At 33.3% G+C, this 12353-nt stretch overlaps 1 protein-coding gene across 1 annotated transcript; it reads right to left on the bottom strand.

Moving 5' to 3' along the window:
- Positions 1-3666: 3666 nt before the first annotated feature.
- LOC145097474 (Serine carboxypeptidase S28 family protein) lies at positions 3667-6977 on the bottom strand. The gene is made up of 10 exons (XM_079035043.1): positions 6535-6977; positions 6233-6419; positions 5995-6128; positions 5782-5894; positions 5425-5548; positions 4714-4878; positions 4476-4631; positions 4294-4373; positions 4014-4063; positions 3667-3932 (listed from the first exon to the last, which is right to left on the bottom strand). The coding sequence occupies exons 1-10, from the start codon at positions 6904-6906 to the stop codon at positions 3793-3795; spliced, it is 1521 nt and encodes a 506-aa protein (XP_078891169.1). The 5' UTR covers positions 6907-6977; the 3' UTR covers positions 3667-3792.
- Positions 6978-12353: the final 5376 nt, after the last annotated feature.

Below are 12353 nucleotides of genomic sequence, written 5' to 3'. Positions count from 1 at the left end.
AGGAGGGATATCTTGATGATATGGAGTTTTGGGCTTTTGATGACGAAACAGCAACTGCAACTATCAAGTTCAAAAACAGGGAGACTGTTCTGAGACTCGTCTGCGCAAAGGATCTTTTGAGATTTAGGGAGAGAGACATTCGAACCCTAGCTCGTCACCAAATTATTTGCAGAAAAGATGTCATGGAGGTTGATGCGAAGGAATTCACTATAATGGTCGCCTCTATCATAAATGGAAAGCTATGGATGGGATCCATGGGAAAAGCTGACATGAAGCTATCCAAAGCTCTTGGAGAATGAAGACCTGAGTTCATGCTAGCCACAAACCAAGGGGGAGATTGATGGTCTATGATTTTATGGTTTGGGCTAGGCATTCTTTTGTATAGGTGTTGGTAGGATGATGGGGAGTGTTGTAGTAATTATAGCTTGGTTGTGGGTGTCTGCTGCCGTTCCTGTGTGTGCGGTCGTACACGCATGTGCAGCTGCACTCTTGTGTGCTGCTACAGGTGGTATAAATAGTTTTAGTTTGTGTCAGTGTGTCAGAAGTGAGTGACGAATGAACAGTGATTTATCTGTGTGTACTTTCAAGGTGTACTTGACATTTATGAGCTATAGATGTGTGCATGCTTGATGTTATTTCTCTTCTACTTCTTATACACTCTATTTTGATTGTTATTACTTCACTGATTACTGATGTGGATCTATAGTTTTGGGACTAACAGAGGATTTTAATTATTTAATAAAAATGAATAATTATAATTAAATTCTCTTAAACGTCCAACCCTAGCTTACAGACTTTACAATTCTCCTCAACTTACAATGATTTCGTCCCCGAAATCACAAACTCAGCGAATTAGTGCGATCACCGCCACTCGCTTCTAGTTTTCCCAAGTAAGAATTGTCTCTGTACTGTGCCCCTACGATACTAAATTGACTCACTCTATTGTCTTATGCTCAACATAATGTTCTAGGTTCCTTTATGACAGCTTATTAGCCCGTCGACCTAGTTTCGCTATCGAAACATTAACCCTGTTGATTCAAAATTTCATCATAACCAAACAACACCTTTTCACTAAATTTCCCCACACAACCATTCCTATTATCTTTAAGGATTAAATGATAAAGTTCACGAACTAGACTATTACGTGTCCCTTTTCGGGTCTCGACTTTGTTACCTACAATTGTTTTCGTATTATCACTAGTATAAGTATTCTCAAGAAATCAGAGAATAATCAAAACATTTACTCATTCATGATAATGATTCTATAAAACATTTTTTATTCATGTGATGGTTCACAAATGCCTAGCCTATGATGTAGGCTTAGGAGATGTTTGTTTGGAATACGCTCCTTCTTTTATCCTCCTTATTAGTTGTTTTTGGAATATGCTCTGTCATAACTATATGGTGTATATTTGAAATATGCTTCTTCATACTCAAGTCCTAGCAATCAAATTGTGAGATTTGACTTCTTAAAAGAAACTTGGGTTTTGGGAATAGTTGCATCTTGCATGACGTTAATACTTTTATTTACTTATCCTATTTTTGTACCAAGTTGATCTTTGATTATTGATTAACTAACCAGTGTTATTTTAAAGATGTTGGTGGCTTTGTAAAGTTAATATGGATCGTCAAATCCCAACTTATTTGAAAAGGCTTGTTTTGACTTGTTTTGGGTAATTAAAATCCAATATATATTTGAAATAGTCTTTGATAAGATTTGATTCAAGAACACCTACATACTTTGGAAATGATTTTTAAATAACAACGGTTTTTTAGAGGCCGGTTCGAGAAAGATAGATTGTGATCTTCTTACTCAAAATGAATCTACCTCGGGTACTCTCACTATGCAAATCCATTGCCTAACTTGTTTTGACATATGCTTAGGTGGAAAATAGAATCAACAAGTAGAAGACTTTATCTTGGATTTCGAAAAGACCACAACTTATGTGGTGATCTTGAATTTGTGTTTTGATACGTTTTTTGTTAACAACCCTGTTACTTTAACATTAAAAACGTTTATGTTTTGGTACAATTTTAATTCTTTAAACTTACTTTGAACAAATTTGGATTTTAAAATCGAAGTTTTTTCTTAAAGGTATTTTCAGTTAGACCCTAATGATGAGTGTTATATCCCGCTGCATTGCACGGATACACACATAATTAAATATTAAATTTGTAATGGTCATATAATATTTTTGTCATTCTTATTTTTATAAATATATACATAATAGTTTTATATATTTTTTATTTTCAAAAATATATATATGTAATAGTTATTTATTTTTTTTAAGTTGTCTGTTTATGAAATTTTATGTGTATAAAAAGAATCATTGTTTGTTTGTTTTTATAGATGCTACTTGTGCTTAAATATAACTAATTAAATAAGGAAATTTTATTAAATATATTAGAAATGTAAAGATATATTAATTAATTTTTTGATAAAAAAACCTATAAAAAATCGATTATTCATAGTATTATAATTTCATAGAATTTTAAGTAATAAAAAAGAAGATGTGGAAGAAAAAAGATTAAAAAAAACTAAAGATGAGGTAAATTATTATTCTTCTATTTTATGATATACGTATTCTAGGTTAATAATCTATTTACAAATTACATTAATATAATATTATAGTTATTTTCTTTAAATCAAAATCCTTTGGTTGTGTAAAGCAATGTTATTATAGTTAATTTTGGAACGATTTTCTAATAGGTTATTTGTTAAAAATTATGTATTTTAATGAATATGTTTAAGGCACTTTGTAAAAATAGATCAAAATATAAAATATGGTAAGTCAGAGTAGTCCCTATCTTGCTTTTTGAAGAAGCTTTCATTCATTTGACTGCTTAAAGATTAAGCAAATTAGTGCAAACTTATCAAATGCTTCACGATTTTTGGAAGAACAAAAATGTTGCACTATCATAACAAAAAATCCGTTGACAATTTTTAATATGGAAACTTTTTTATTGTACTAGTGGTAGTAATATAAGTTAATTAAAATGTTTCATTGTTTAATTTTCAAGATTCTGCATATGCACAGTTGATCAAATCTTGAAGGAAGCAACATCTGAAGTCTACAAAATACAATAGTGATAGATGATGTAATAAAATATGAAAGGCTGATGTTATAATCAACAAATAAATGCAAATGCGTTGCTATTTCTATCATTTAGTGGTTTAACATCTTTGATCAAAAACCATTATACAAGCAGTAATCTCATGGGTAGTTCATGACTTCCTCTTCCATTCAACTTATGGTTTTCAACCATAGTCTATGATAGAAGCAGCTATAGCATTTGAATTATGTAAGAAAAAGTTTTAGGCATGCGACAATAAAAACACATTAATTAATTGTACACATACGATGAACTAAAAGAATCATTCCATCATGATGGCAATAATTAATTCTTGAAAATGAGGTGATTTTGACTCGAACCAATGCAAAGAGTCGATTTTGAGACTTACCATTTACATGAACTTTGTGGAATAAACATTAAATTTTGAAACTTACCACTTAATTGTTGTTTCCTCTTGTATGCTTCACCTGGTGGCGTTTTATGTAGAGGGTGAATACGACATATTAATCCTAGAAATCATTTGCATTCTTTGTACTTTTCTTATACATTAATTGTCAGACATATAATCCTAGAAATCATTTGCATCCTATGTTGGACCATACTACGTGAAATTTTATTAATAAAAATACAACAAGTTATATACATACACACGTGGAACAAAAGTTTCCCTTAGAAGCCTATACAACATTTGTAACTACCAACAAAAACCAAGAATCTTTACATGTTAAAAACGGCTTTCTTATTGTCGTAATAATCATTGATCCAACCCTGAATGATTTCAACTTCAGACTCCCTTTGATTCACCAACCAATCAGGATCATCTCCTGTGGCTGCACGTAGATCCAAATGATGTGCACCTGAAGATACACGATCAAATAAGAATTGTTTTTTTTTTTTTGTTTTTTTTGTTATGAGACAAAATGTATGACACGGGTTACCTTTTTCTGTCACAAGAGCAACTACGCTTTCTGACACGTTTTCTAAAACACTGCAAAAACATAGTACCAATTAAATTAGTTATTTGTTTTTCTTTTTTTACATCTAAACAAAATATCATAAAAATAGGTAATAAGATATTTGTTTTTGTTCAAATAATCCATTAAAATAATGTTATTTTGTGAACACAATGTTCAAGTCGCTGACCTTCTTACCTTCTTATAGTATTTATTAGAAAATAAAATAATGATGATAATCACTTTGTCTTGAAAGTTATAATACCTGCCACCGCTCCAAGGATCCAAGAGACCATTTGAGAAGATGATGTTGCTTCCAAATTTTTTCAACACAGATTTGTAATCCTACACATACAAATTATAAAACCACAATCTCATTTCCTTTTCAAATATATATTAGCTTTATAACAAAAGGAATTTTTTTTTTTTTTTAAAATTTATTCTTACATGTCCACCGAATTCCGTGGTAATCCAAGTGGGCCTAGGAATGACCCGGAATTGATTCCAACATTCCTCCGCATAAGAAGTGGAATTATATTCCCATTCCGGAAACATGCTCGAGTCTCTGTCACTAGACATCGGCATCACCATTTCCGTGCATGCCTGAAAGAAACATTGTAATTGTCATCATTTTGTTTCCAAACACAAACATACATACATACATACATATATACATAGCACATACCTGCCAATTCCAACCATTCATGCCATGGGGATCATCATCCAATTGAAAGCAATCGGCTTTTCCGGTGTAATTGTAATACACACTCACACCTTTAAAGATACCCTCCAAAACACTACTCTCACTCCCACTCCTATCATCAGGGGAATTGTCTATCTCTTTGCAAACCTGTCAATTTCAAACACACACTTGACTTGGTATGATGGAATGGAATCAGAGGGCAGGAATGGATTGGCTCATTCCAAATGAAAGAAAGTTTGTATCTTTAGCCAGTGTTTTTATTTTTCATTCCATCATGGAATGGAATGGAATTTTGAATGAGACAAATCTTTTTCATTCCATTATGTTTAATTATTTTATTAAAAATTCATTAATTCTTAGTGAAAAATGTATATTTTATTCACACATACGGCTAAATGCAACAAATAGCATGCTACTTTCATTTATTTGCTTGTTATAGTATCTTAATTTCATTTCATACTGTTACTATTTACATTCTACTTTCAAGTTTCTTTCTTATCAAGACATTGTACCTTCAAAATTGCCTTTTTTTTTTTTTTTTTTTTTTTTTATGACATTGCTATAATTATGCGATTTATCAAACAGAGTTTGAAAATCAAAAGGAATGTGAAATTGCAAATAATTCAGCCTTTTATTTGATAACTCAAATTCACATTTCACAAAAATAACAAAAACTCAAATATATCAACTAACCTCTTTTATAGGGTATGCAGGCAATGGCATTAGGAATTCTGTTGGGTATGGATAATCCACCATTGCCAAATAACTATACGCTGAATCCAACCAATCAGAAAGATCCTCACTTTTATTTAGTTTCCTGAAAATTTATTTATATCTTCATTTCATCAAATAAAAACACCCAAATGTAATAAACAAACAACTTAACAAAGAAAGTCAGGGGTTGCTCTTTCTTATTTCTTATTTCGTTCCATTTTACCACTCATTTTCTAGAATATTTTTACACATCATTTTATAAAAATGTGTAGATAACTGATACATAATAATGGAGAAAAAAGAAAAGAAAACAGGGGTTGCTTTTTATGTTCTTACCCACATAAGTGGAAAGTTTTGGCAAGATGATCAAGACCATTTGCTTTCTGACCCATCGAATTTATTATATTCCAAGATTTCTTTATTGTATCAAAACAGCTTCTGCTTTCTCGCTATTATATTTATGTTACAACAACAAATATATATTAAAAAAAAGGTTAACTTGAAGAAAATGCGAAGAAGATGAATGAGGAATAAAGTATTGTGACAGACTTTGAAATCATTGGAGACGATATCATAAAACGTATCCAAGGGCACGATATCCTCAAATTGAAGAATCGGAGCAGAAGAAGCAAGTGCGCCGATTGCAATATGAGGATACTTGAGCCTCATCCATGCTGCCAACACTGTTCTCAATTACACAAAAACCAGGATCCGAAAACATGTATAAAGATCAAATCTTTTGATGAGATTGTTTAATTTTTGTTGGAATTGTTGGAAAAGATCTTACTTCCACCGTATGATCCACCGAACAAAATTACAGGGGAAGCTTCGGCAGACAAATTTCTCTTCAAATCGGTGATGAGAAGAGCGTAATCAGCAAGTGCTTGTTCGGCTGTTAGATAGGCTAAAGTAGAAGCGTTCTTGTATGCCTCTTTCTGGCTCCCATACGGCATCGATTCACCATAATATCGATGCTAAATCAAATCACGCATGTTTTGATAAAATTGAATCAATAACTAGACTGAAATATGCATTTGAAGCGCTGCAAATGAAGAAATTAAATTAGTGTATAGTGATTAGGGCTTTTACTTCAGGGAAGACGACCATGGCACCAAAACGAGGGGCGAGTTCCCAAACGAAGCCGGTGTTGACGGCGAACCATTCGATGTCGCCTTCATTGCCGCAATAAAGGAAGATTGGGCCCAAACGATTAGGGCCGACCCAGTGATCGGAGTTGATGAGATAACGTTGTTGGAACTTGGGAAGATCATTGAAGCTAAAATGGTCAAGCGTCTGATCAAAGTATCGTGTCTGGTAACTGTATTTCAGCTGAACAAGAACGTTTTGGGTTTTGAGAAGACGTGAAGGTTTGCTGGGAAACGGAGGTGGCCGGCGAGATTCCGGCGAAGATGAAAGTAGGCAGATGATTAGGAGGAAGAATAAGAAAAAGGGTTTTGCCATGGTGGTGGAGGGTGGCTGGCGATGAAGGCGGAAGTGAAGTGGAGTGGAGGGTTCTTTTTATAAAAAGAGCTAAATTTCCATTAAATTCAAAAAAAATTAAAGTTAAAAAGCTAACAAGAAAATACATATTCATGTTATCTTCCAAGATAAAACAAGAAAAAGAACTTACTTTTTCTCTTTATCTATGGCATTCAAAGAAAAATTAAAGTGAAAATGCTAACCAGAAAAAACATCTCCATTTTATCTTTATCTTGATGATAAGACAAGAAAAAGAATTGTTCTTTTTATCCATGGCTTTTGTTTTTTGATTTCAAGACCAAGATATAACAAAAAATACGTACTTTGTTTCCTCTTATATTTTGATGTTTAAGTCAAATAGTTTAAATTATATGCGACTATCTTATACAATAAATCAATAATCATTTTATGCCACAAAGGTATCAGAAACAAGTGAAACGAAAATAACTATACAATATGGTAATTTAAATAACAACTAACCTCTTTTATAGGATAAGCAGGCAATGGCATTAGGAATTGGGTTGGGTATGGATAGTCCACCATTGCCAAATAACTATACGCTTAATCCAACCAATCAGACAGATCCTCACTCCTATTTAGTTTCCTGAAAAAAAAATTATTATATTTATGTTACAACAACAACAAATATATAAATATATATTTAAGAAAAAAAAAACATATTTGGGGGCTTTACGGTTTACACACAAACAATAAAAAGACCACAAATTATTTGTAAATAAAAGAAAGACAGGATGAAGCATTTACCAGTTGGCTGAAGCAGAAATTTCAGTTTTTTACAAGGTACCAATTTTCGGTCAACCGGAAACGGTCCCAGAAATCCTAGAAGCTGTACAAGGCGGAGAGTGGACGGAAGTTGCAGGTCTCGGCGTCTGGTATCTATCCGACGCCTTGAGCGACGGAGATGACGGCGAAGTCGGAGGTGGGAATGAAAGGGGTTGGACCTTTGGAGGGGGGAAGGGAATGTTATGGAGCGTAGGGCGTGAAAAAGTGGTGGCAGGCAAGGGATTGGCGGAGGTGGGCGGCGGTGCTATGACTACGAACGCCATCATCACCGCCACAGGCTTGATCGTCGCTGCACATTTTGGAGGGTTGTCAAATCGGCGGAGCTTTTACCCTGGCTTTCATCATGCCACCCGAATCAATCAACACTTGATTGGGCTTGTTTTTTTATTTTTTATTTTTATTTCAAATTTCATTACAAGTTACATAATTAAAAGTAAATTAACTATAAAACACAATAATTTTCTAAAAACTATACTTTACTTTAATTTTCTTCCAATAATTTCCACAAAGCTCTCGTCCAAGTCTCCACCAGTTTAATCATTATTGTTTTTTACCACTTCGGTTTTAATGTCATCGTTATTTCTCTAAGATTAAACACAATTATAAGTTCTAATTCATTTTTGTCTTTTTATACATACATGTATCACATATAATAATGCAACTCATATTTAGATAAAATATTTATATATTTAATACACAATCATATATCTAATTGGATCAATTCAGTAAAAAAAACTTTTTTTACGTCAATTATATTCTCTGTGTTACCTCCAACAAAAATGCATGTATCATCACATTATTTGGGATTCTAGGTCCTTTACACATTCAAGACAACAACAACATTCTATGCTTTTGGGATCAAACATTGTTTAGCTACCATCTTAATATGTTGAACATATTGATAAACACTTGATTTGAACTCGATGAGAATTTGATGAAACATAAGGAAGATTAAATAGATATAACATGTTAATTGTTACATCAATGGTTCCTTGATACCATCACTTGATTTCTAATGAAGATTGAGCTTGCCACCATCATTGATAATTAATTTATATCTCAAAACGAGAGAGGTGTTAGTGGGAAGCGAGACTTCAAAGGGAGGGGATATATTGTCGAAGAGATGACTTTTACAAGAAGGGTAGTGTTGATGGGAGGGAAGCTGCAATCCTGGGTGTATCATTAGGATGGAAGCTTGACCGGAGGAAGATGCATACACATAACCTGGGATTTTTTCTCATTCAAATATGTTAAATTGGTGAATGATTTAGAGTCATTCAAATATGTTGAATCGATGAATGATTTAGAGTCAATCAGGGGTGCTCCAACCAATAAGAGGTTGTATAAAACCTAACCAAATGATGTGACTTTGGCCGATTCAGACGCAACCTTTTAACAGACCCATTAAAAGATGAACAAACAGTCCTTACTTACTCTATATACATTATGTTTGACGCTTGCTATTTGATTGTAGTGTCAATTGATAAGGACCCTCACATGTAAATTTGACCTTTTCAGGTCAACTAGTTTTTTGCTTATTATTTACAACACCAATAACTTTCAAAATGAATAGTGTAAGGCGGTGTGTTAATAAAACCGAATCATTGATATCATCCTCTTAATTGTTCAGAGAATATATGGTTTCTTAAATGTTTAGTGGCTTTTAATATGTTCATGGTATAATGTCATCTAAAAATACAAGGGATGTGGAATATTAAACACTATTTAACCATCTAAATATGTATATCCACACATGAGAGAATACAATTGTTCGTCTAAGAAGACCATAATTGTCCGTCTAGGGTTTTCTCATGATTTTCTTCTACGATCCTGAAATTGATGGGTTATAATTGATTATGTTCATAATTGCACGCAATAAAGTTATTCGTAAAATAGATTGTTTTAGCATGTTGGTGGGTGATCTCCATTGATTTGTTATTTTGTTATGAAAAGTTAAAGATGATTTTTTGTTATGATTTATACAACAAAATTTATAAACCTTCATAGATTTGTTACTTTGTTGAGAGTTTATAGTATAACTAAAATATCTAACTTATTATGTACAACATGTTAGAATGATTTAAACATGATTTGTTAAAACAATTTGTACTTGCAAAAGAACATTTAACTTTATTAATGAATTTATAAAGATAAATTTGACATTTCTTCTTATAAAATGTTATTTCAATAATTTACCCATAGTTAGCAAAAATCAAATAAAAAATAGCATAATATGTAAAATGAGTTTTACAAGACTTTTCATATGTTCATTCAATAAAATAGTTTTTTAAATTGAATTGCATAATATTTCAACGGATTTTATAAGTTAAATATGAATTATTGCATATTTTTTTGATAATAAAATCAAACAATCATTTTGAATAAATTAAAAACAAATATATTCACCACCAAGTGGTTTATTGGTCCTATCATTATTTTTCTATAAAAAATACAGTTTATTTTTTATTTTTTTTAACGACACTGTAAGCCTGTAACAACCATAACTTTTACGCCAAATTTAAACTTTTCAATCATAAATGAAAACTACATAGCATTGTTTACAAAATGTTTTCAAATTATTTTCCATCAGAGTGTCCCAAAAATCATAACATAAGGATGAGGAGCGGTACGGTCACGCCTTCGCCTTTCCACGATCTCCTGAAGTACCTGAAACAATAAACTGAAAACTGTAAGCCCGAGGGCTTAGTGAGCTACCCTCAAAATACCAATGCCATACTGACAATACCACAACAGTAATAATCAATTCAATCAATCATGCATACTGGGCCCTCGGCCTGACTGGACCGCCCTATCGGGCCTACAGTCTGTATGAATCCATCCCGAGCCTTCGGCATGACCGGTCCGCCACATGGGCCTACAGTCTCCCCGGACCGCTCATAGGGTGTATCGGCCTACAGCACAAAGCAGGACCACCTCAACCCAGCCACAAGCAAATAACCATGTGCGCATACTATCATATACATGCATATATAAACATTAAACATATCTGTCACATTGATCATCAATTATAGAATTCTCCTGTAACTAGAGTACCGACCTAGCAAGTCACTAACACACCAATCCCTACGGATCATATGAGCATAACATACTGTCTAGAAGGCCGGCCTTGGTGCCGTAGACCCTATTAATATAGTGAGGATAACTCACCTCATAGATGTCGACACGAAGGGTAAACTCCAACTCTCGGATCACTTGACGCGGGATCCACCACCTACCATCATAGTACAATATACTCATGAGTCCTTAACCTTATAAGGTACCCCATAACCCACTAGTCAACCCCTGGTCAAAGTCAAATTTCTTAGTCAAAGTCAACAGTCCATATTGACCTTAACTCGCCGAGTACCCTTGGGTACTCGCCGAGTTCTCTGAAGTGCAATCCAACCCGCCGAGTCATCGGGGTGACTCGTTGATATTTGCATATTCAGCCTCATAATAAGTATAGATTTTTATCATTTATTAGCTAATTTATTGCATATCATGGACAAAAGATACTTAAAAGTGTTTGAATTGTGTTTTCAGTCCAAAAGCGAAGCTCGGAAGCAAAAGGAAGCAGGAGAAGCGGTTGGGAGTTCGGGAGTTGAACAAAGAAGAAAAATGCTTAAAATACAAGGGACTCGGCGAGTAGGGTCGACTACTCGGCGAGTAGCATCGAAGATTCGAGAGGATAAAGACTCCATGACTTACCGTGTACGGGAATTAAGGGGTGGACTCGGCGAGTCGGTTCGAATCTATAAAAACAGTTGTCCAGATCGACATAAGGTATTTTGGAACCCTTAGGGAGAAGCAAGCTGCGAATCAGAGCCATGAGAGATCTGAAGAACGAAGATACAACCTAGAATTCAATTCCGAAGGAGATTTGAGGCAAATTCTCATCATTCTACTTAATCTATTGTTTTCAATCATGGTTAGACAATTAGAATTCGTTTTATTGCTGTTAATTACCTCAATCATGAGCTAAAACTCTTAAACTTCTATTTGGGGATACAAAATTGAGACTATGGTTTGATTATTGGTAGGATTAATTCAATATTGATGATTTTGTTGATTTTAGCTTGTTAAAGAACCTTGTGTGTGATTGATAACTATTTTTCTGTTGATAGGAAGATAATTAAATAGTATGAACATCTTTTAATTATCAACCTCATATGTTTATGTGACCACTTTATCATATGTCTAGGAATAACGAACGTGAAACTAGAATTAATAGACAATTAGGTAAATTCATGTGTAAGCTTGTTTGATGACCATCAGCAAGAGGTTAACTAAATGACCAAATTAGTTAGCTATTACAAGTCTAAATTAATCCGAATAAATAATCTAGTGAATTAAATTAAATTAGACAACTGATCACTATTTGAGTTAGTTTGTTCTCTAAGGATTAGTGCAGCGAATGCAAAGCTTATCACTTGAATCGGTAGCTAATAGAAGAATTAATCCCTTGCACTATTATCATAATATAACCCATAGGATCAATTGAGTTGAACTAAACAAAAGTCCTTCTCATTATTGAATTTAGTTAAATCTTTGCTTTTCTAGTTTTTAGTTTAATTGATAGTTAGTAAGTTTCTAGTATTGTAAAACTAGAGAAAACCCCTATTTAT

This window comes from Lactuca serriola, chromosome 4 (assembly GCF_051521515.1).
Source record: "Lactuca serriola cultivar US96UC23 chromosome 4, Lser_US96UC23_V15, whole genome shotgun sequence".
NCBI lineage: Eukaryota > Viridiplantae > Streptophyta > Magnoliopsida > Asterales > Asteraceae > Lactuca > Lactuca serriola.
The sequence above is the reverse complement of the archived record's forward strand: the minus strand, read 5'-3'. Positions and strand labels throughout refer to the sequence as shown.